This window comes from Xenopus tropicalis, chromosome 9, assembly GCF_000004195.4.
Source record: "Xenopus tropicalis strain Nigerian chromosome 9, UCB_Xtro_10.0, whole genome shotgun sequence".
Taxonomy (NCBI): Eukaryota; Metazoa; Chordata; class Amphibia; order Anura; family Pipidae; genus Xenopus; species Xenopus tropicalis.
Genome location: NC_030685.2, coordinates 9,806,429 through 9,832,072, shown reverse-complemented (window position 1 = coordinate 9,832,072; position 25,644 = coordinate 9,806,429). Strand labels below are relative to the sequence as shown.

General features: G+C 41.6%; 1 protein-coding gene across 2 annotated transcripts; it reads left to right on the top strand.

Annotated features, from left to right (window-relative positions):
• The first annotated feature begins 642 nt into the window (after positions 1–642).
• LOC101733995 lies at positions 643–12,743 on the top strand. Of its 2 annotated transcripts, XM_031893572.1 has the most exons (5): positions 643–764; positions 6,230–6,391; positions 8,266–8,392; positions 8,795–8,868; positions 11,906–12,743. In XM_031893572.1, exons 2-5 carry the CDS (start codon positions 6,286–6,288, stop codon positions 12,469–12,471), a joined length of 873 nt encoding a protein of 290 aa, XP_031749432.1. In that variant the 5' UTR covers positions 643–764; positions 6,230–6,285; the 3' UTR covers positions 12,472–12,743. The 2 variants fall into 2 exon arrangements, with proteins under 2 accessions (XP_031749432.1, XP_012826258.2); XM_012970804.3 differs by lacking the exon at positions 643–764 and having other exon boundaries at positions 5,630–6,391.
• Positions 12,744–25,644: the final 12,901 nt, after the last annotated feature.

The window sequence follows — 25,644 nt, the reverse complement described above, 5'->3', positions numbered from 1 at the left end:
TTATCCCTTATAATACATGAGTGATACTCAGAGTTCCCTGTATAACTCAGCCTGCAGCCTTGTGCCTTTATATGGGCACAGAACCCCTCAGTGACTGCTAATATCCTTATCATTTACAGTAGGGGGTACATTATCCCTTATAATACATGAGTGATACTCAGAGTTCCCTGTATAACTCAGCCTGCAGCCTTGTGCCTTTATATGGGCACAGAACCCCTCAGTGACTGCTAATATCCTTATCATTTACAGTAGGGGGTATATTATCCCTTATAATACATGAGTGATACTCAGAGTTCCCTGTATAACTCAGCCTGCAGCCTTGTGCCTTTATATGGGCACAGAACCCCTCAGTGACTGCTAATATCCTTATCATTTACAGTAGGGGGTACATTATCCCTTATAATACATGAGTGATACTCAGAGTTCCCTGTATAACTCAGCCTGCAGCCTTGTGCCTTTATATGGGCACAGAACCCCTCAGTGACTGCTAATATCCTTATCATTTACAGTAGGGGGTACATTATCTCTTAATACTCAGTATACCCAGACCGATCTGTATAACACAGAATGTAGTTTCTAGTGTCTCTGATGAATAATCTACAGCAAATCTGGCAGTAAAACTGTTCTCTTTGTGTAGGTAACTTTATTCCACTTAATCAGATAGTTAAATGGAAAAAAAACTATGAAGAGATGATAAACAGATTGGAGGACTCAGAAATGGATCCCAATTTCACAGATTGTAGTATTCCCGTGTTTGTTTACAGGTAAAATTTTGTTCCTTGGTTATTCTCTTCCATATCTCTCAATGCTGCCTTAGTCCTGTTTTATTCTGATCTTGCACGTTAGAAATACTCATTCAAATGCCTGATATAACTACACATTGGGGGGGGGGGGGGGGGGGTTGGGGGTTATCCCTTCACTATATACTAATAACTAGAAAATTCCCATGCTTTATTTCATGGTTAAATGATTCCCTTTTCTCTGTAATAATAAAACAGTATCTGTACTTGATCCCAACTAAGATATAATTACCCCTTATTGGGGCAGAACAGCCCTATTGGGTTTATTTCATGGTTAAATGATTCCCTTTTCTCTGTAATAATAAAACAGTACCTGTACTTGATCCCAACTAAGATATAATTACCCCTTATTGGGGCAGAACAGCCCTATTGGGTTTATTTCATGGTTAAATGATTCCCTTTTCTCTGTAATAATAAAACAGTACCTGTACTTGATCCCAACTAAGATATAATTACCCCTTATTGGGGGCAGAACAGCCCTATTGGGTTTATTTAATGGTTAAATGATTCCCTTTTCTCTGTAATAATAAAACAGTACCTGTACTTGATCCCAACTAAGATATAATTACCCCTTATTGGGGCAGAACAGCCCTATTGGGTTTATTTCATGGTTAAATGATTCCCTTTTCTCTGTAATAATAAAACAGTACCTGTACTTGATCCCAACTTATTGGGGCAGAACAGCCCTATTGGGTTTATTTCTTGTTTAAATGATTTTTTGTAGACTTGCAAATTATGGAAAGACCTCTCAGCAGGTCCCGAGCTTTCTGGATTGTAGGTCCTATACCTGTACAATTCATTCATATTAAAGACTTAATATGCTGATTAAGTCTCATTCCTTGAGACAACTGGAAGGAGATGAGGCTTTGTAGCATTAATCTCTGTTCTCCAACCCATCTCATATCATTGGAGCACCTGTAAATCTTAAAGAATGGGACCATCAAGATATCTATCAGTTTTATTGTAGATATACACAGTATCAGTCTTAACATATTGTTGGCCTTCCTGGTCCTCTCTAGGGAACCCTATCAGGCCAAGTTCTATTGGTTTTAAGATACCCACAGCCTTTATTGGGCACACTTTGGGAAATACTTATGCTTTGGGTAACCTGTATGCTAACATAATTAATATGCTGTTTTTTTTTACACAGGGTATGTTTTGGGCCTATGTCTAAGGATACAAATCAATCACACGTTTGGGTTTATTGGGAGGAGAAGACTTTAGTGACCCTCCTCCCAGTGCTGCTGGGTGTATATATGCTGATAGTAGTGACACTAGTAAAAAGTAAGTTTTGTCTTTTTGTGTACCACCCTATTACCCAAGGTCACAACTTTACAAAACTGATTTATGAAATATCAAATGGGTAAACCCAGAGGGATTCCCAGCAGTCCCATATTTTTCTTAATATAATTTTGAAATCTCAAAGTGTTATAGAATGTGGCAGCATCTCTTTTGTTCCTGTTTTCTTGTCACTCCTTTTCCTTGCTTCCTCTATTCTCCAAGCTTCTACTCTTCTCCAAGCTTCCTCTCTTCTCCAAGCTTCTACTCTTCTCCAAGCCTCCTCTTTTCTCCAAGCTTCTACTCTTCTCCAAGCCTCCTCTTTTCTCCAAGCCTCCTCTCTTCTCCAAGCCTCCTCTCTTCTCCAAGCCTCCTCTCTTCTCCAAGCCTCCTCTATTCTCCAAGTCTCCTCTCTTCTCCAAGCCTCCTCTCTTCTCCAAGCCTCCTCTCTTCTCCAAGCCACCTCTCTTCTCCAAGCCTCCTCTCTTCTCCAAGCCTCTACTCTTCTCCAAGCTTCTACTCTTCTCCAAGCTTCCTCTCTTCTCCAAGCTTCTACTCTTCTCCAAGCCTCCTCTTTTCTCCAAGCCTCCTCTCTTCTCCAAGCCTCCTCTCTTCTCCAAGCCTCCTCTCTTCTCCAAGCCTCCTCTATTCTCCAAGTCTCCTCTCTTCTCCAAGCCTCCTCTCTTCTCCAAGCCTCCTCTCTTCTCCAAGCCTCCTCTCTTCTCCAAGCCTCCTCTCTTCTCCAAGCCTCTACTCTTCTCCAAGCTTCTACTCTTCTCCAAGCCTCCTCTCTTCTCTAAGCCTCCTCTCTTCTCCAAGCCTCCTCTTGTCTCCAAGCCTCCTCTATTCTCCAAGCCTCCTCTCTTCTCCAAGCCTCCTCTCTTCTCCAGGCCTCCTCTCTTCTCCAGGCCTCCTCTTCTCTCTTCTTCAAGCCTCCTCTTGTCTCCAAGCCTCCTCTCTTCTCCAAGCCTCCTCTTGTCTCCAAGCCTCCTCTCTTCTCCAAGCCTAATCTCTTCTCCAAGCCTCCTCTCTTCTCCAAGCTTCTACTCTTCTCCAAGCTTCTACTCTTCTCCAAGCTTCTACTCTTCTCCAAGCCTCCTCTCTTCTCTAAGCCTCCTCTCTTCTCCAAGCCTCCTCTTGTCTCCAAGCCTCCTCTATTCTCCAAGCCTCCTCTCTTCTCCAAGCCTCCTCTCTTCTCCAAGCCTCCTCTCTTCTCCAGGCCTCCTCTTCTCTCTTCTTCAAGCTTCCTCTTGTCTCCAAGCCTCCTCTCTTCTCCAAGCCTCCTCTTGTCTCCAAGCCTCCTCTCTTCTCCAGGCCTCCTCTCTTCTCCAGGCCTCCTCTTCTCTCTTCTCCAAGCCTCCTCTTGTCTCCAAGCCTCCTCTCTTCTCCAAGCCTCCTCTTGTCTCCAAGCTTCCCCTCTTCAACAGGCCTACTCTTTTCTCCAAGCTTCCTCTCTTTCCCTAGCCTCCTCCCTTTTCCTAGCCTCTTGTCTTTTCTTTGAATCTTGCTTCATTTTTTTCTGCCTTCATCTTCTCAGCCATGTCAAGATCATGGACATATTTAAGCATATTTAATTCTCTGAGTATGTTCTTCCTTTGGGTATCTTTGCTGCTCGATCCTGACTGTGATATTATCCAATGCATAGTCAGGAAACATAAGGAAATCTGTATTTCTTCCCGGGGTCTGTAGCTGATCCTCCTCAGAGTAGTTCTCCACTGCCACAACAATGTCTGCACCCAAACATTTAAACATCCTTACAACCTCATTATAATTCACACTTGTTTGGTAGGTGAGGACAACAATAGAAGAAACACCTAGAAGAACGAGGAACAAATAAATGTGTGTAGTTTAATCAACCTCCTGATCATATTGCAAGTATCTATCCTATCATCATTTTTAATATAGTTTTTATTACAAACTCATAACATTATTAACTTTAAAACAAAATGACACAATGACATAACTTAGATATTGCAAACATCTAGATATGGTCTTCTGGTTCTTGGGGCAGAAAGGAGAATTGATACAAATGTGTGACAGCTTACACAGGGCTTCATTATGAATGAGGTGCAATTGCACAGACACAAATCGCCATGGCTTTTAACCACAATGTAGTATTTTTCCCAAGAATATAATTGCTGGCAGCTGCTTGGAAAAATGGGGTGCTAATGAGCAGCTCTCGCCAGCTTCTCCTTGGTTGCTCAGTTCTGAACTTTTAAATGTCAGAACGCATTGCATATTCCAATCACATTTCTATTACTGTTGTTTTTTATTGCACTGTATGTAATTGATACTTACTCGCCAGGTCCCCGCAGTTAATAAAATCATCTCTTGGTGTGGCCAGCGCACTGCAAATACAATAGACAATATAAGGAAAAGATCATGAACACATTGATGTGTATATTTATCTAAAATAAACAAACAAAAATTTTTTTTTAGTTACTCTAAGGCAGTGGTTCATCTCTATTAGACAGCGGCTAGTTATAGATAAGCCCACTATCTACTTTTTGGTGCCCTCCATGTTGGCCAGCTCCAAAACAACACTGGAGTAGCCAATCACAGCCCTGCAGTCACACAAGCACAGACAGGCTTCAGTTCCCTATCAGGCCTAGCTGCTGATTGGTTCCTATCCTACAGTGCCGCCCCCCCCTGCACAGCCTGGGAAAGGAAGCAGCAGGAAGTGGAACAGATGGGCGGGGCTAGTGGGATTTTTGGATACATTTTCAATAAATCAGCCTGAAACGCTACTTTTTAAAGCCCATTCCTTCTATATTTAGACGAGTACAATTCATTGGCACAATATTGTTTTTCACACAAATAGAAGAAATTCAAATCATATAAAATTGGTAGATGTACAATATCTTTTTATTACAACCCACCAAACTACAAATTCACCTTTAGGGTTACTATTAGTATGTTAATGAATGGCCAGTTCTAAGCAACTTTGTAATTGGTCTTTATTTTTTTAAATAGTTTTATAAATATTCACCTTATTCTTCTGACATTCAAATGGGGGTCACTGACCCCGGCAGCCAAAAACCTATTGCTCTGTGAGGCTCCGGTTTTATTGTTACTGTTAATTCTTATTACTTTTTATTTCTATGCAAGTCCTCTGCTATTCATATATCAGTCTCCCATTAAAACAACTGGCTGGTCGCTAGGTTAAACTGGACTCTTAGCAACCAGATAGCTGCTGAAATTCCAAACTGAAGAGTTGCTGGACAAAAAGTGAGATAATAAAAAAAAACACAAATAAAAAAAGACCAATTGCAAACTGTCTCAGAATATTACTCTCTGCATCATTCTAACAGTTACTTCAAAGGTTTCCGCAGATTCTTCTACGTTCTCAAGGAATAAAATACAAATACAAATGGTACAAATGATACAGTAATACCACATACGGCACCGCACAGTTGTGTCAATATAACCATTTTTTCTTCTAGGAACTTCCTAATAGAATTTTCTGTTAAATTTCTTTTACATTCTATAGACAATTTTGTAGTGGTACAGTTCTAGGCTCAGCATAGACCAATTGTTAAAGTGATAGTAAAGGGATAGTATAGGTATGGTTGTGTATTGGCTCCCTTCTCCCCTATTAAAACCATTTCACTTCCTCATCACATCCAATGGTCCAATGACAGGTGACATTTTCCAGCCTACCCAACCAACCAACCAACAAACCGACCAATAATTGGTCAGGATCGTCCAGACAACATATATATACTGAAAATCAGTTGATATTATTTCGGTTTGTGTATTGTCAGCTTTATACCAGGAATACATCTAGATAAATACTCAGTATCTGTGTTGCACTAACTTCTTGTAAGATCTCATATCTATAAGTGGTGGGACCGGTCTCACTAGTTCTGCAAACACAGGTTGGTAAACAAGGGAAATATAGAAAGTAAAAGTAAAATAGAGACCTAACAAGGGAAGATAACAAAGGAGCACCTACTTAGCAAGCACAGAGACCCTCAGAGACCGTTCAGCTATGGATCATAACCAGCTCCGAGACTACAATCAGAACTTCAGCCTGGACCATTGTCCTCTGGGGAACCAGGGCTACAATCGGGTCCTACTGCAGCTGTTTGGGTTCACAGGGCACGGCAAGTCTGCCCTCATAAACTCACTTATGTATGTTTTGAATGCAGGAAAGTATGAAGTACATGCTAAATCAGGGGTGATATCAAGTGGGGGTGCTGTAACCATGGAGAGGATAGCCTATGGACTCACAGCCACCATCACAGTGGTGGATAACAGAGGGCTTGGAAGGATGAACGAGTTTGAGAGAGGAATGATTTATGCTCAGCTGGGTAAGTATACATGTTTATCTTTCATATACGCCATTTTCCCTTTAACACGGGGAGACTTAAAAAATGTGCTTCATCAGGGCTTATGCATTCATGTATTCTGACTGGTGTTTTTAGCTTTTCTCTTTAATTAACTAATTAACTAAACATGTTTTAACTGCACCACAATTCTTTTCTTGTGCCAACCTTTTCTCATTTTGAGACTATTTGGTTTAAAATTGTCCAAAGAGCTGGAGGGGTGAGGTGTGGGCACTGGGGCCACTTACTTTATTAGGTGAGTTCACCCCATTGTAAACTTAGCCGGATTCAATTGTTCATTTTTTGGATCACTTCATCGGGGCTTCACCAGTTTCAACACAAGCCTACACAATTCAGTTTTCATGTCATCTTAAAATGATTATTATATATTATATGAGACCTGCATGGACCATTGATGTGTATTCTCCTAATGTACAGATGCAGCCAGCAAGTTTTCACATTTTGTCTCACCATGTCCAGACACCATTGTTGAGTGTTAAATCCTGCCTCTAGATAGTGCAAAGACTTAGCAAAACACAACAGAAAACATCATAGAACATGCTCCAACTGGCGGCAAATTTTGGTATTTCTTTTTCCCCTGTGTTAACTGGAAGAGACTTAACATGACTAAATGGTAAGGGAACTTGGCTGCATCTGTAGGTCCCAGTTTATACTCTAGGTACAAACAATATGTGCACTGATTTCACTAGTGCTTCAGCCTACAGCCTCTGCCAGAATAGTAGACCTTCCAGTTCATCCTGGGTCTAAACTCCATAGGAAATCTGATTATCCAGGAGAATGGGTCTTCAAATATGTTCCCAGTTAAAGTTCCTGTAACTCCACCCCAAGTAGGCAGAGCTTGTTTTATGAATAATGGACCATCAGCTCTGATCGGGCATAAATGCCACCAGCCAACTGCGATGATGTAGGTTCCTATCAGTCTCTACAGCAAGAAGATATAGTCTCTCCTCCTCAAGAAAGAAAAAATCTAACTCATGACATTTCTGGAAGCAGCGGTAAGACCACCCTCTCTCAACATGGCCATCATGGCATCAGTCACGTGATGTGCATCACTCCAGAACAAAGTCAAGAGAGACCTTTGGCAGCTGCTGGAAAAGGAAGAGCTGGCCAACATTTAGGAGGCATTTCCTAAAGCTCAATTTTTTTTTGGTTCAGGTTTTTTGATCCTGAGATCCGTCACAATTGCGAAAGTAAAAATATGCCATCTAAACCCTGTGTAGATCATGTAGAAGTCAATGGCCCTTGGACCACTGGAAGATCTTTCTTTGCTTCATGGTTTTAGAAGTTTTCGGGGGGGGTTTTATGCTGTACTTTGTAAAACAATACAAAAGAGTCGAGTTTTTTGTGCGACGGTTCAAAAAAAGTCTATTTTTTGTGATTTTTTGGTTTGGATCTTTTGATAAATGACTGACGCTCATGGAAATGAGTTTATTTGTGGTTTTAAAAAACTATAAAACCACTAAAATCCGAATGTTATTAAATGCCCCTTAGTCTCAGCTGAAGGGGTCAATGTTAGAGGAGTTTGTAGGGGGGATGAGGCCTAAAAGGTGGGACCACAGGTCCAGCAATACACAGATAGGCAGCCAGCAGGGCCTTGAGGGACAGTTGCTGCATGGGCTGGTGCAATGGAGGAGGGGGGTTGCCAATGGATTCTTTTTCAACGACACAAGTAAAGAGGACCCTGTTATCTTATTATGATATAAAGTGGTCTGAACTAAGTGCAACAATAGGTCTGGAATGTATAAATTGGCACATATTTGTATTAAACAAAGTCCTTTGAAGCAGCTTGCACCTCCCATTCCCAAAGGCTTTTTATAAGGATTTATTTCCTCTTCCAGGTAACTTCATGCCCCTTAATGAGAAGGTGGAATGGACAGACAGTTATGAAGACTTTGTGTCCCAGCTGGAGGATTCTGGGTTGGACCCAAATTACACAGACTTTATAGTTCCAGTGTTTGTTTATAAGTAAGGAATTTTTTTTTGCAATTTTTTGCTTATTTTGTGCCATAAAGAAGCCCCAGACTTGTCTCCCCTTGAGCCCCCGCTGTAAATATTTCAAAATGACAGATTCATGTTTCACTTTATAGACTGTACTTGGGTCAGTGATGAGCGAGTCTGTCTCGATTCACCGAAAAATTCGCTGAAAAGTTTGCAAAATGCCTTGAAGTCAATAGGCTAACAAGCAACAAATTTTTACTCGCATCTTTTTTTCTTACCCCAAATGCAGTCAAAGGGCATATTTTGCAGCAACTTTTTGCCACAATTTTTCTTGGCGACTTTTTTTTGCCTTGGGGACTTTTTTGTCAATGGGCGTTTCTTCTTCTTCCAAAACACATGCATTTTCTTTTCTATTGTCTATTTTTGCAGGGTGCCGGCACCATTGTCAGAGCAGGAGGGGTCGGAAATAAGAGCTTTTTTCAAAAACTGCAGAAACCTGACAGGTAACGATCAATTACATACAATAATAATAATAATAATAATAATAAAGGATATGTAAAGAAACCATACAGTTTCTGCATAAAGGAGCCATACATTTTCTGTATGTAGAATCTAGCTTTATCAAATTCTATAATAAAACTTCATGGGTATTTATATAGGCACCTGAGGGCCTGTGCCAATGGCAGCAGTTCTTGGGGCGTGCCTATATAATAAATTTATTCTTAAAAAATAAAAACCTCCCCAACAACCTCTTGAGACTTTTGGTGGGGGGGTGGGGGTGATGGTCCTATCACCTGGCCCAACCCACAATAACTGTCCATTCAGGTGAGGAGCAGTGCCGTTGCATATGCCAATAAGGGACATATTTATAAACATTACAGAGAAACATCATCGTTGATGTTGCCCATGGCAACCAATCAGCAATTAGATTTGAACAGTCACCATACAAGTCAGAAAACAAAAGCAAAGATCTGATTGGTTGCAATGGGCAACATCAATGATGATGTTTGTCTCCAATGTTTATAAATAGAGATGTAGCGAACTGTTCGCCGGAGAACTAATTCGCACGAAAATCGGGTGTTCGCAAGTTCGCAAGTTCGCGAACTTTTAGCGAAGTTCGCAATTTTGGGTTCGCCTTAGCTGGAGCCAAATTTTGACCTCTCACCCCAGAGCCAGCAGATACATGGCAGCCAATCAGGCAGCTCTCCCTCCTGGACCACCCCCGGACCACTCCCTTCCATATATAAACCGAAGCCCAGCAGCCATTTTACATTCTGCCTGTGTGTGCTTGATGAGTTAGCATAGGGAGAGAGCTGTGCAGGGGTTTGAGGGAGAGTTTAGGTAGCTTTGCTGACTAGTAATCTACTTTCTACTGCTCTGTATGTAGCTGCTGGGGACAGCTGTCCTGCTGATCTCATCTGTTGTAACCCAATAGTCCTTGTAAGGACTGCTTTTATTTTCTGATTACTGTTACTCTTCTTTTCATTGTGTACTGCAGCTCCGTCTGTGTGTGTTGGAGACAGGTGTGCTGCTCAAAGTAGTGCACTAAGCACCAACCACACATTCACATCATTTTTTTTATTTGTGTTTTTTTACTTTGCTACTGTAATTTATAGAGCCCAGTGCTATTAGTCTAGCTGTGTTGGGGACTGGTGTGCTGCTCCTAGTAGTTCACCCCCAGCACCAACCAGAGATCACTTTTTTTTTTATTATTAATTTTTTTTTTTTAATTTAAGTTACTGTTCTTTAATGTGTCCAGTGCTGTTTGCTGTTATTCATAGTAGTGCACCAAACACGTTACACATAGTAGTGACATTGCATTGCAATAAAATCACCTGAGCGATGTTTTTCCACCAGCAATAATATATTCCGTATCCACTACTGCGGCGTTTTGTCTTTGTGTGGGAACCGGCTGTAACCTTTACACGACTTGATTGGAATGTAGACGCCGGACGTTTTAAAGCAGTTTATTACACAAGTTTAGAAATGTAGTGTGATTTCTGCCCTTTACAGCACAAAACGCAACGCTGTGTCAACAAAGTATTTTTCAGAGACATTTTTGCCCTTGATCCCCCTCCGGCATGTCACTGTCCAGGTCGTGGCACCCTTTAAACAACTTTAAAATCAGTTTTCTGGCCAGAAATGGCTTTTCTAGTTTTTAAAGTTCGCCTTCCCATTGAAGTCTATGGGGTTCGCAAAGTTCGCAAAAGTTCGCACTTTTTGGCGGAAGTTCGCGAACGGGTTCGCGAACTTTTTTTGTGAGGTTCGCTACATCTCTATTTATAAATACGCCCCTAAGTGTAACCTGTAGCCAAGGTAGGAGAATAAGTGTAAGAATGGTTTAAAGGGGATATAAACCCTGCTGCACAGCGCGGCTCAACCAAACGTTACTCAGCTGTTGCTGGACTACAAATCCCAGAATAATGTAACATATAATGAAGGGTGAGGCATGCTGGGAGCTGTAGTCCAGCAACATCAGGGCTGTATTCTTAAAGCAATATTGCACAATAAAACTTTCCCAGCTCTCTAGGGCCCGCATTGGCAGCATTGAAATGCAAAAGAATCCTCCAATGAGAATCCCAGCTGATCTGTATAAATCTGGCTCCCTGTTCTCTGTTCCTGCAATTGGAGTTGGGAGCATTAAGCACAGTTTCCCAGCACTGAACAAGTCTGTCCCTTTATCCCCATGTCTGATTCCTGTGCCATATAATGACGGGAAAATGACATCATTATCTCTATATGTAAGGTACCAGCAAGGGGCCTGACACAGTGCTGGGAATCAGCATTCTCATTGGTCAATTCTCTTGCATCTATAATGAATTTATGGGGAATTTTCTTGCATCTATTATTATGTCTTCCGGCAACTTCTTTAGCTAAACTAGGGGACGCAGTGGGCTGGGGTTACATCTGCTTTAAAGTAGAAATGGTATACATTTTTATATGGTAAATATAAAATTTAATTTTAAAAAGGTATAATGTTTGCTTAAATATTTTACAATCAGCTTAGCTGCCATGGAGAAACATAATATGCTTTGGAAATTAAATGCAATGATCATATTGGCTCTCCTATATCATTGAGATAAAATAAAGTACTATTTTTTTTATTTTCTATTACGCTTTTTCTTAACTTTTTTATATCACAGCTAAAGTTATGTAGTTTAGATAAAATTTCAGAAATCTGTATCTATCTTTACAGTTTTCTCTTTCTCCTGATTCTTTGTGCTGGGAATCAGCATTCTCATTGGTCAGTTCTTTTGCATTTATAATGAAGTTCAGTAGAATTCTCATTGGTGATTTTTCTTGCATCTATAATTATGTATTTTGGCAACTTCTATAGCAAAACTAGGGGGCGCAGTGGGTGGCTGGGTTTACAACCGATTTAACCCAACCCATATACATAGATATTGTATACATGATATGGATAGTGTTGTATTAATTTATATATATATCTACCATATTCAAATAGTCTATAGATATATATCTGGCAGTATAATGGGGAATTGGCTTATACTATTGGTATTCTTTCCTTCTCTCTTTTAGGTGTTTTCCCAATCGTTGTCCTCACCTTTAAAACAAGTGGAGATTATTTTGAGGTTGAAAAGATGTTTAAATGTTTGGGTGCAGAGGTGGTTGTGGCAGTGGAGAACTACTCCGAGGAGGATCAGCTACAGACACTGGGGAGAAATACAGATTTCCTCAACCTCCTTAAATCTGCTTTGGATCATGTCACGTTCCGGATGGGGAACCCAAGGAACCCAAAGGAAGAACGTATAGAGAGAAAGAAGTTTTTGCTCAAGTATGTCCATGATATTGCTATGGCTGAAAGCATAGAGAAAGAAAAGATGAAGCAAGAGGATAGGAAAGCCGAGCAGGATACGAGATATCAGCTGCGGCGACAAGCAGATCAGTGTGCCTCGCTGGCTTTAGTAGCAGAATTATCCAGAATGACTCTAGTCATGATGGAAGCATTAGCAGACTCGGAAGAAGAAGAAGAGTTTATGGAAACAAGGGCAGCTAGGAGAGTCAGAGAGGCAGAGGAGGCCAAGCAAGCGAGGGAGGCTCAGATGCAGGATAGTAAAGATAAGAAAGGTTGCTGCATTCAGTAACAACTTGCAGTTTTGTAATTGCTGTGCGTTAAAGGCAAAGTTCGCATTTCGCGTTCCAGTTTCCTATTTTTTTTGTCGATTCAAGGTTTTTGGCGCTTAAAAAACTTGAATTCGTCCGGGGTTTTATTTCTTTTTTGGGAGCTACTAGTTATGTCAAGTTATGGTGTTTGTCTTTTGTCTCTGGAGAAATTGATAACGTAAGCAGTGGGTTTATTGTGGTTTATATGTATTGTAAAAACTAATAAAAAGAAAGTTGGAAAAAAAATAAAAAACTGGAATGTCTGGTATTTATTAAGTGCAAAAAACCCTGAAAACTCAATGTAAAAATATGTTATATAGTCATATAATTAAATTGGGTTTTTCAACCTCTCTAAACGATCCTCATTTACAGGTATGGGACCTGTTATCTAAAATGCTCAGGACCTGGGGTATTCCAGATAAGAGATCTTTCCATAATTTGGATTTCCATACCTTTTTTTAGTCTACTAAAAAAATCATTTTAACATCATTTAAACACATTGGGATTGTTTTGCATCCAATAAGGATTATTTATATCTTAGTTGGGATCAAGTACAAGTACTGTTTTATTATTACAGAGAAAAGGGAATCATTTAACCATTAAATAAACCCAATAGGGTTGTTCTGCCCCCAATAAGGGGTAATTATATCTTAGTTGGGATCAAGTACAAGTACTGTTTTATTATTACAGAGAAAAGGGAATCATTTAACCATTAAATAAACCCAATAGGGCTGTTCTGCCCCAATAAGGGGTAATTATATCTTAGTTGGGATCAAGTACAGGTACTGTTTTATTATTACAGAGAAAAGGGAATCATTTAACCATGAAATAAACCCAATAGGGCTGTTCTGCCCCCAATAAGGGGTAATTATATCTTAGTTGGGATCAAGTACAGGTACTGTTTTATTATTACAGAGAAAAGGGAATCATTTAACCATTAAATAAACCCAATAGGGCTGTTCTGCCCCAATAAGGGGTAATTATATCTTAGTTGGGATCAAGTACAGGTACTGTTTTATTATTACAGAGAAAAGGGAATCATTTAACCATTAAATAAACCCAATAGGGCTGTTCTGCCCCAATAAGGGGTAATTATATCTTAGTTGGGATCAAGTACAGGTACTGTTTTATTATTACAGAGAAAAGGGAAATCATTTAACCATTAAATAAACCCAATAGGGCTGTTCTGCCCCAATAAGGGGTAATTATATCTTAGTTGGGATCAAGTACAGGTACTGTTTTATTATTACAGAGAAAAGGGAATCATTTAACCGTTAAATAAACCCAATAGGGCTGTTCTGCCCCAATAAGGGGTAATTATATCTTAGTTGGGATCAAGTACAGGTACTGTTTTATTATTACAGAGAAAAGGGAATCATTTAACCATTAAATAAACCCAATAGGGCTGTTCTGCCCCCAATAAGGGGTAATTATATCTTAGTTGGGATCAAGTACAGGTACTGTTTTATTATTACAGAGAAAAGGGAATCATTTAACCATGAAATAAACCCAATAGGGCTGTTCTGCCCCCAATAAGGGGTAATTATATCTTAGTTGGGATCAAGTACAGGTACAGATATCCAGATAACGGATCCCATACCCAGTAGTGATCTCAACTTTGCTTAGATAACTCTATCACCCCCCCAATAGGCACAAAAACTGAACACAGAAACTGGTTTATACATAATATTCTAATCCAATGAACCAATTTGTCCAGATTAGTATTATTAGGTGCTGTGTTTATACATGTTAAATGAATAATGGCAGATTTATTTTTGTAAACATTTCTGATCAGAGTCATATCATTATTGTTGGCTAAAACTTTCCTGACCAAAATAAATCTAAATTCATTAAAAAAATAATGAATAAAGGTATTTCAAAAGGGATTCTGATATCAGACAGTGACCAATAATACAGACACTTCAGTTGGAAATCTGTTACATACAAAATTCCCAGGGGAATCGGAAGACTATCGGCCAATAATAAACTACCGGGTGTGGGGAACATATCATTCACAAGTTCATTAAGTTAATAATAGAATTCATTATTTGTTTGCTTCTTACTTTACTGGGGGGGACACAATGTACCATAGAGTGCAGTTACTTTCAGGCCCTGTTTGTGCGACGATTCTTGTTTTGTAAAGGGGAATTCACCCATAATGGGCAAAAATAAATTCATAAATAGCTTAATGAGAGCAGTGTATTATTTCTAATGTAACTCTATTTTGGTTTAAAGGGACACTAAACCCTGCGGCACAACCAAATGTTACTCAGCTGTTGCTGGATTACAAATCCCAGAATAATGTAACATATAATGAAGGGTGAGGCATGCTGGGAGCTGTAGTCCACATGGGAGTAGGAGAAACAATAGGTTAGCTGAAAGCAGTTCTAATGTGTAGCGCTGGCTGAAAGCTCAGACTCAGGCACACTTTACTGCTGCGCTGCAAGTTGGAGTGATATCCCGCCCCCTCACCCCCAGCAGCCGATCAGCAGAACAATGGGAAGGGAGCAAGATAGCAGCTCCCAGTAGGTATCAGAATAGCACTCAATAGTAAGAAATCCAAGTCCGGCTTGGGACTCCTCCAGTTACATGGGAGTAGGAGAAACAATAGGTTAGCTGAAAGCAGTTCTAATGTGTAGCGTTGGTTGAAAGCTCAGACTCAGGCACACTTTACTGCTGCGCTGCAAGTTGGAGTGATTTTTTAGCAATAAACAATTTAGCACAGTATCTTTATTAGTAACTACATAGGTTTAGTGCCTATCTTCATTTTCTCCTTCTTTTGGTTGTTCTTTCCAAATAAATAAGTGTCAGGACTGGCCTCTGGCGGGAGACCAGCAGGTAGGAGCCTATGTACAGATAACCCCCAGAACTCCCTTAAAGGGCCAGACAGCCAAATAAGATGAAAAAAGGTAGTTTAATGAAAATAAAACAAAAATAAAAGTAAAGTACAAGCCTGTGATGTGGTAAGATAGAGTCCGGCAACAGGCAAATCCGTAAGCAGGCAGGGGTCAGTCCAGGCAGGGTTCAAGCAGATCCGTTAATCAGGCAAGGGTCAGTCCAGGCAGGGTTCTAGCAGATCCGTTAATCAGACAGTGGTCAGTCCAGGCAGGGTTCAAGCAGATCTGTTAATCAGGCAGGGGTCAGTCCAGGCAGGGTTCTAGCAGATCCGTTAATCAGACAGTGGTCAGTCCAGGCAGGGTTCTAGCAGATCCGTTAATCAGACAGTGGTCAGTCCAGGCAGGGTTCAAGCAGATCTGTTAATCAGGCAGAGGTCAGTCCAGGCAGGGTTCAAGCAGATCCGTTAATCAGGCAGGGGTCAGTCCAGGCAGGGTTCTAGCAGATCCATTAATCAGGCAGGGGTCAGTCCAGGCAGAGTTCTAGCAGATCCATTAATCAGGCAGAGGTCAGTCCAGGCAGGGTTCTAGCAGATCCATTAATTAGGCAGGGGTCAGTCCAGGCAGGGTTCTAGCAGATCCATTAATCAGGCAGGGGTCAGTCCAGGCAGAGTTCTAGAAGATCCATTAATCAGGCAGGGGTCAGTCCAGGCAGGGTTCTAGCAGATCCATTAATTAGGCAGGGGTCAGTCCAGGCAGGGTTCTAGCAGATCCATTAATCAGGCAGGGGTCAGTCCAGGCAGAGTTCTAGCAGATCCATTAATCAGGCAGGGGTCAGTCCAGGCAGGGTTCTAGCAGATCCATTAATTAGGCAGGGGTCAGTCCAGGCAGGGTTCTAGCAGATCCATTAATCAGGCAGGGGGCAGTCCAGGCAGGGTTCTAGCAGATCCATTAATCAGGCAGGGGTCAGTCCAGGCAGAGTTCTAGCAGATCCATTAATCAGGCAGGGGTCAGTCCAGGCAGGGTTCTAGCAGATCCATTAATCAGGCAGGGGGCAGTCCAGGCAGGGTTCTAGCAGATCCATTAATTAGGCAGGGGTCAGTCCAGGCAGGGTTCTAGCAGATCCATTAATCAGGCAGGGGTCAGTCCAGGCAGGGTTCTAGCAGATCCATTAATCAGGCAGGGGTCAGTCCAGGCAGAGTTCTAGCAGATCCATTAATCAGGCAGGGGTCAGTCCAGGCAGGGTTCTAGCAGATCCATTAATTAGGCAGGGGTCAGTCCAGGCAGGGTTCTAGCAGATCCATTAATCAGGCAGGGGGCAGTCCAGGCAGGGTTCTAGCAGATCCATTAATCAGGCAGGGGTCAGTCCAGGCAGAGTTCTAGCAGATCCATTAATCAGGCAGGGGTCAGTCCAGGCAGGGTTCTAGCAGATCCATTAATCAGGCAGGGGGCAGTCCAGGCAGGGTTCTAGCAGATCCATTAATTAGGCAGGGGTCAGTCCAGGCAGGGTTCTAGCAGATCCATTAATCAGGCAGGGGTCAGTCCAGGCAGGGTTCTAGCAGATCCATTAATCAGGCAGGGGTCAGTCCAGGCAGAGTTCAAACAAATCAGAAGTCAGGCAGGGAAACTGGTAGAAATGCAGAAGGCACATTAGGGCAACTGATCCCATGGCACTCAAAGAGCCTCCTGTGGCTCAGTAAGCAAGTGTACGTGCAGTCTAGCACAAAGTCCATGGTTTGAATCCCCATAGTTCCTGACAATATGTCTATAAAAAAAACTATACATACTGAAATGAATATATATAGATCGAGGCCACCTTTTTATGGCTGTCACGCAATATCCTAGAGCAGTGAGAGCAATATATATGCAAAGCTTTATGCACGCAGAGCTTGGTTACCAGCAGTAATATGATACACCTTAGGACTCTCACCATGGGTTTACTAGGCACATTCTTGTTACTAAGGAAGTCCAACAAGGTAACTGCTTTCACTTTAACTTTGCTTCGTAAGTTACAGTTCACAGAGGAACAGAGATGGCTGGAAATGAAAGACCCGCGGATCATATGAGGGACTATATCCGGCGCTTCAGCCTTGATGGGAGCCAGGGCTATAACCGAGTCCTCCTCCAGCTGTTTGGGTATATGGGCCATGGCAAGTCCTCCCTCATCAACTCATGCAAGTACGTATTAGATGATGGGGAATATCACATTTATGCCAAAGCAGTAGCCGCCGATACTTGCGTCACTTTCAGCAGGACAGGCTACCCCCTCACCAATACCATTACCATTGTGGATAACAGGGGGATGCGTACATTTAATGCCTATGAGAAGGGAGAAATATACGCCCAGCTGGGTAAGTGCCATTAGAAAGAAACCGATTGGAAGAAATTGAAGATTTCATACAGATGCAGCCAGCAAGTTTTCACATTATGTCTCCCCATGTCCAGACACCATTGCTTGAATGTTAAACTTATGTTTTTATATACCATTTAACTCTGTCTGGCAAAAGGTATACTTTCTTTTGAAACTGGTCTCCTCAGTTACATATATTATTCTTCGGGATCTACAGTATCTAGTAGAATTAAGTCTAAAACAACTGGACTTTCTGAGTTTTTTCCTTGAAAACGTTTCACCACTCATCCGTTTTCAAGGAAGACAACACAGAAAAGTCCAGTTGTTTTAGACTTAATTCTACTAGATACTGTGTATCATGACCTGGATGAATGATAATCTTCATAGACTGATTGATACATAATGTATAAGACTTAATTCTACTAGATACTGTGTATCATGACCTGGATGAATGATAATCTTCATAGACTGATTGATACATAATGTATAAGACTTAATTCTACTAGATACTGTGTATCATGACCTGGATGAATGATAATCTTCATAGACTGATTGATACATAATGTATAAGACTTAATTCTACTAGATACTGTGTATCATGACCTGGATGAATGATAATCTTCATAGACTGATTGATACATAATGTATAAGACTTAATTCTACTAGATACTGTGTATCATGACCTGGTTGAATGAGAATCTTTATAGACATTCTTCAGGATAAAGTATCCCTTATTTTAAAAAACCCTTATCTGTATAACCTGTATACCTTTTATGTAGTTACAGAACCTCTCAAGTAGGGGGTACATTATCCCTTATAATACATGAGTGATACTCAGAGTTCCCTGTATAACTCAGCCTGCAGCCTTGTGCCTTTATATGGGCACAGAACCCCTCAGTGACTGCTAATATCCTTATCATTTACAGTAGGGGGTACATTATCCCTTATAATACATGAGTGATACTCAGAGTTCCCTGTATAACTCAGCCTGCAGCCTTGTGCCTTTATATGGGCACAGAACCCCTCAGTGACTGCTAATATCCTTATCATTTACAGTAGGGGGTACATTATCCCTTATAATACATGAGTGATACTCAGAGATCCCTGTATAACTCAGCCTGCAGCCTTGTGCCTTTATATGGGCACAGAACCCCTCAGTGACTGCTAATATCCTTATCATTTACAGTAGGGGGTACATTATCCCTTATAATACATGAGTGATACTCAGAGTTCCCTGTATAACTCAGCCTGCAGCCTTGTGCCTTTATATGCGCACAGAGCCCCTCAGTGACTGCTAATATCCTTATCATTTACAGTAGGGGGTACATTATCCCTTATAATACATGAGTGATACTCAGAGTTCCCTGTATAACTCAGCCTGCAGCCTTGTGCCTTTATATGGGCACAGAACCCCTCAGTGACTGCTAATATCCTTATCATTTACAGTAGGGGGTACATTATCCCTTATAATACATGAGTGATACTCAGAGTTCCCTGTATAACTCAGCCTGCAGCCTTGTGCCTTTATATGGGCACAGAACCCCTCAGTGACTGCTAATATCCTTATCATTTACAGTAGGGGGTACATTATCCCTTATAATACATGAGTGATACTCAGAGTTCCCTGTATAACTCAGCCTGCAGCCTTGTGCCTTTATATGGGCACAGAACCCCTCAGTGACTGAAATATCCTTATCATTTACAGTAGGGGGTACATTATCCCTTATAATACATGAGTGATACTCAGAGTTCCCTGTATAACTCAACCTGCAGCCTTGTGCCTTTATATGGTCACAGAACCCCTCAGTGACTGCTAATATCCTTATCATTTACAGTAGGGGGTACATTATCCCTTATAATACATGAGTGATACTCAGAGTTCCCTGTATAACTCAGCCTGCAGCCTTGTGCCTTTATATGGGCACAGAACCCCTCAGTGACTGCTAATATCCTTATCATTTACAGTAGGGGGTACATTATCTCTTAATACTCAGTATACCCAGACCGATCTGTATAACACAGAATGTAGTTTCTAGTGTCTCTGATGAATAATCTACAGCAAATCTGGCAGTAAAACTGTTCTCTTTGTGTAGGTAACTTTATTCCACTTAATCAGATAGTTAAATGGAAAAATAACTATGAAGAGATGATAAACAGATTGGAGGACTCAGAAATGGATCCTAATTTCACAGATTTTACTATTCCTGTGTTTGTTTACAGGTAAAATCTTGTTCCTTGGTTATTCTCTTTCATATCTCTCAATGCTGCCTGAGTCCTGTTTTATTCTGATCTTGCACGTTAGAAATACTCATTCAAATGCCTGATATAACTGCACATTGGGGGGGGGGGGGTTATACCTACACTATATACTACTAACTAGAAAATTCCCATTTTAACAAAATAATAATAAAAAAGTACCTGTAATTGATCCCAACTAAGATATAATTACCCCTTATTGGGGGCAGAACAGCCCTATTGGGTTTATTTAATGGTTAAATGATTCCCTTTTCTCTGTAATAATAAAACAGTACCTGTACTTGATCCCAACTAAGATATAATTACCCCTTATTGGGGCAGAACAGCCCTATTGGGTTTATTTCATGGTTAAATGATTCCCTTTTCTCTGTAATAATAAAACAGTACCTGTACTTGATCCCAACTAAGAAATAATTACCCCTTATTGGGGCAGAACAGCCCTATTGGGTTTATTTAATGGTTAAATGATTCCCTTTTCTCTGTAATAATAAAACAGTACCTGTACTTGATCCCAACTAAGAAATAATTTTTAGTAGTAGGTATGGAGATCCAAATTACCAAATTACGGGAAGATCCCTTATCTGGAATACCCTTGGTCCCGAGCATTCTGGATAACTGGTCCTATACCTGTACTAATCTTCTTAAATATACTCAAAAGGATGCTGGGATATCTTGTCAACTTATTGGTAAAAAAATGTGCATAGAACTTTGTTCTCCAATTTTTCAATTTTCATTTTATCTGTTTTTGAAGTGTTAAAAAAAGACTGGCTGAGGGGGAGAGGAACGAGACAAAAGAATTTATCGATATCTGCCAGAAAATGACAGGTGGGTTTCCAACAGGAATGGAGGGATACCGTGAAGGTGTTTGTTATTTCTGAGGGACATTCTGTGTAGGCAGGAACAAGAGCCCCTCTGCCCTCCCCCCTTGGCAGCTTAATGGACAGAATGGGTTAATGCCTTATATATATAAGGCATTAACCCATTCTGTGCATTAGGCTGCCAAGCAATGCCCTCCCCTTTATACAGAGATTGTTTGTCCTTATATTGCAATATATTCAAGCTGGCCAACTGTGTCCCACTCACCCCCGGTCTGTCCTACACTCACTCACCCCCGGCCTGTCCTACACTCACTCACCCCCGGTCTGGCCAGTCCTACACTCACTCACCCCCGGTCTGGCCAGTCCTACAATCACCCCCGGTCTGGCCTGTCCTACACTCACTCACCCCTGGTCTGGCCTGTCCTACACTCACTCACCCCCGGCCTGGCCTGTCCTACACTCACTCACCCCCGGCCTGGCCAGTCCTACACTCACTCACCCCCGGTCTGGCCTGTCCTACACTCACTCACCCCCGGCCTGGCCAGTCCTACAGTCACTCACCCCCAGTCTGGCCAGTCCTACACTCACCCCCGGTCTGGCCTGTCCTACACTCACTCACCCCCGGTCTGGCCTGTCCTACACTCACTCACCCCCGGTCTGGCCAGTCCTACACTCACTCACCCCCGGTCTGGCCTGTCCTACACTCACCCCCGGTCTGGCCAGTCCTACACTTACTTACCCCCGGCCTGGCCTGTCCTACACTCACTCACCCCCGGTCTGGCCAGTCCTACACTCACTCACCCCCGGTCTGGCCAGTCCTACACTCACTCACCCCCGGCCTGGCCTGTCCTACACTCACTCACCCCCGGTCTGGCCTGTCCTACACTCACTCACCCCCGGTCTGGCCAGTCCTACACTCACTCACCCCCGGTCTGGCCAGTCCTACACTCACTCACCCCCGGTCTGGCCTGTCCTACACTCACTCACGCCCGGTCTGGCCTGTCCTACACTCACTCACCCCCGGTCTGGCCTGTCCTACACTCACTCAACCCCGGTCTGGCCAGTCCTGCACTCACTCACCCCCGGTCTGGCCAGTCCTGCACTCACTCACCCCCGGTCTGGCCAGTCCTGCTTTCAAGGTTAAAACCCCCCATTGATTGCCCTTATTGGCCCATTGGGTTCACCTGACTGTAGCTGGGAAGGGTGGGAGCTACAACATGGAGCTGGCCACTACTAATGTATAAGTTATAGCAAACAAGGGAAAGTTGTGCTCAACCACTAACTTTAAACCATTAGATGGGGGTGCAATGAGGCTGTGACCACAGCAACTGATTATCGGGGAGTGCAGAGAACCTCTTGTCTTTGTCTATATGGTTTAACATTTAGTGGTTGAGCACAACCTGTACTTTTTTACTATAGGCTCCTTGTGGGACCTCTGATTGGGATTATATTACATAATCCCAATAATTACATGACCAATAAATATCTGGCTGGTCACATCCACCCTGGTGTTTCCCTCCCACCCACTCGTGTATAAATCCCACCTCAGAGCCGGCATGGAGTGGGGATTTTCATGTAAAATGGAGGAAGCAAACCCCGCAGTCTGCCCCCAACCCCCCTCAATTGTTACATCACACCACTTACCAACACCCAGCGGGTTTCCATAGGGACAATGCTATAACCAATTGTATTCTTTCTAATAGGAGTTTATCCAATTGTGGTTCTGACCAACAAAACCTCTGGTGACTTCATCCAGGCTGAGAAGGAGTTCCTGCTGATGGGGGTAGAAAAGGTAATTAAGGTAGAAAACTACACAAGGGAGGATCATGGCAGAACCCAAGGGCGCCACAAGGAGATCCTACACTTTCTCTACAGTGCTGTGGAAAATGTCAACCATCAGATGAGATGGAAGAGGAACCCAAGGAAAGAGAAGGTCGAGCGCAAGAAATTTCTCATTGAATTTCTACACAACAAAAACATGAATCAAAAATTGAAAGTAGACAAACAAACCCAAACCACTGAACCGTGGAATTGAGAGAACACATTGATATTGCCATAAAGTCAGCAAAATGATTGCCAACCTTTATGGCACAAAGCTGCCATCTTGAACCTTATGCTCCTGTCTAACTGCTGTAAGCTTAAGGTAAATTAGCCCTTCTATTACCACAAGCTACACCGTATTTTACCCAGGATGAGACTGTATCCTTTAGGGCTGATCCCTCGCTTGATATGGAGGCCGGGTAGATATGTGTTGTATCTCTCAATAAATGGGCACCAGTGGACGTTGAAACTATGAACTGTTTATTTACACAGCCACTTAGGAGTAATTACAGCACAGAATAGGTAGGTAGTAGCATCTCACAGACCAGGCAGTACTTATAATGAATGGTCACAATAACTCTTTAGCTGCAGGGCACAATGGGTTAACTCCCAGCTCTCAGGTATATGCTTCCAGTGGAACCTGGGGGATCATTATCTAACCCTAGGTCGGTACACTGGTAACCCTACTCTGGGCAGTATTATACCCAGGATTATAATCCCTCTACAATTCCTTGTTGGAGCCAGAAGCTGCTCACTAAATAGCCCTGTCTACCTAGTGTGACCTATAACAGGAGCTGCCTATTCCATCTGGGCCTACCTATTCCCAGATTTCACAGTAGCTTCACAAAATGGCCTCCAGCCTCATGGCTGCTCAGCCTTTTATACCACAGTGACACCTTATGGCCAAACTGTGGAACTGAACAAAAGATCATGCTATGACCCAGGAACAAGGGATTTACTTCCCATTACATTAAGGGCCCTTCATAGCTGTCCAAATACTAGGGGACCACAGAGTTAGAAAAGGTACAGTTTACCAGTTCTCTACACTGCTATAGACCTAGAAACGTATCGACTTGGTTCTTGAATCATTTGTACCAGAACATTGTTGCTACGGATCACCGGGGATCAAACTCCATCGCACTGGGTCATGGCTATACAAGACTACTATCTTCTAAGGATATGCTGAATATCATTTCTGGATTTGGATGAAGACTGAACCCAATCTGATCCCCATTTAACATATTTCAATTTGAGAAAAAAAAAAACAAAAAGACTGGGACAAAATGATAAACTCCAATTAGGAGACCAAATGGCTAAAAACTAGTGATGAGCGAATCTGTCCCGTTTTGCTTCCCTGAAAAATTCCCGAAACGGTGAAAAATCAGCGAAACTTGTTGTCACCTGTGCCCATTTTGACGTGACCGCACCCTTTTTTACGTGACCACACCCATTTTGTGACGACCACGACTTTATTTGGTGCGTTTTTTGCCGGTGAATTTTTTCGGATGTTTTGCAAAATAATTTGCCAATGGCGAAATGCAAAAATTCGCTGTGAATCTATGCTTGGTTAACAAATTCGCTCATCACTAGCCATTGGATCTTGGACACTATTTTATTGTGGGGGGTCAGTACCAAGGGGTTGTTCTCCTTTGAGTTTACTTTTAGTATGGTGACTAATTGCAATAGGTCTTCATTTTTCATTTGTTGTTTTTTTTATTATTTCAGTTTTAGTTACTATTTGGAGTTTCAGCAGCTAATTGGTTGATAGGAAAACCTATAAAAAATAAATAATGAAGACCAATTGAAGACTTGCTTAGAATTGTCCATTGTATAACATACTAAAAGTTAACCTAACAGTGAACCCACCCCTTTCAGTCTCTTATTTACTCTCCATATTGGATACATAGTGAATAAAGTACCCCCAGTTGTATAATATAGGGATATTATAAGCCCCCAAGGATTTCCTTATAATATATAGTGAATAAAGTGCCCCCTATTGTAACATATAGGGATATTATAAGTCCCCGAGGAGTTCCTTATAATATATAGTGAGTAAAGTGCCCCCTATTGTAACATATAGGGATATTATAAGCCCCCGAGGAGTTCCTTATAATATATAGTGAATAAAGTACCCCCTATTGTAACATATAGGGATATTATAAGTCCCCGAGGAGTTCCTTATAATATATAGTGAATAAAGTGCCCCCTATTGTAACATATAGGGATATTATAAGCCCCCGAGGAGTTCCTTATAATATATAGTGAATAAAGTACCCCCTATTGTAACATATAGGGATATTATAAGCCCCCGAGGAGTTCCTTATAATATATAGTGAATAAAGTACCCCCTATTGTAACATATAGGGATATTATAAGCCCCCAAGGAGTTCCTTATAATATATAGTGAATAAAGTACCCCCTATTGTAACATATAGGGATATTATAAGTCCCAGAGGAGTTCCTTATAATATATAGTGAATAAAGTGCCCCCTATTGTAACATATAGGGAAATTATAAGTCCCCGAGGAGTTCCTTATAATATATAGTGAATAAAGTGCCCCCTATTGTAACATATAGGGATATTATAAGCCCCCGAGGAGTTCCTTATAATATATAGTGAATAAAGTACCCCCTATTGTAACATATAGGGATATTATAAGCCCCCGAGGAGTTCCTTATAATATATAGTGAATAAAGTGCCCCCTATTGTAACATATAGGGATATTATAAGTCACAGAGGAGTTCCTTATAATATATAGTTAATAAAGTGCCCCCTATTGTAACATATAGGGATATTATAAGGCACAGAGGAGTTCCTTATAATATATAGTGAATAAAGTGCCCCCTATTGTAACATATAGGGATATTATAAGTCCCCGAGGAGTTCCTTATAATATATAGTGAATAAAGTACCCCCTATTGTAACATATAGGGATATTATAAGCCCCCGAGGAGTTCCTTATAATATATAGTGAATAAAGTGCCCCCTATTGTAACATATAGGGATATTATAAGTCCCCGAGGAGTTCCTTATAATATATAGTGAATAAAGTGCCCCCTATTGTAATATATAGG

What these genes read in the sequence shown, in the direction of transcription:
- LOC101733995 (XM_012970804.3), top strand. Translation starts at nt 6,070, where the DNA reads ATGGATCATAACCAGCTCCGAGACTACAATCAGAACTTCAGCCTGGAC. An exon ending in AATGATTTATGCTCAGCTGG is followed by an intron (nt 6,392 to 8,265) that starts GTAAGTATACAT and finishes TTCCTCTTCCAG; the next exon opens with GTAACTTCATGCCCCTTAAT. An exon ending in AAACTGCAGAAACCTGACAG is followed by an intron (nt 8,869 to 11,905) that starts GTAACGATCAAT and finishes TCTCTCTTTTAG; the next exon opens with GTGTTTTCCCAATCGTTGTC.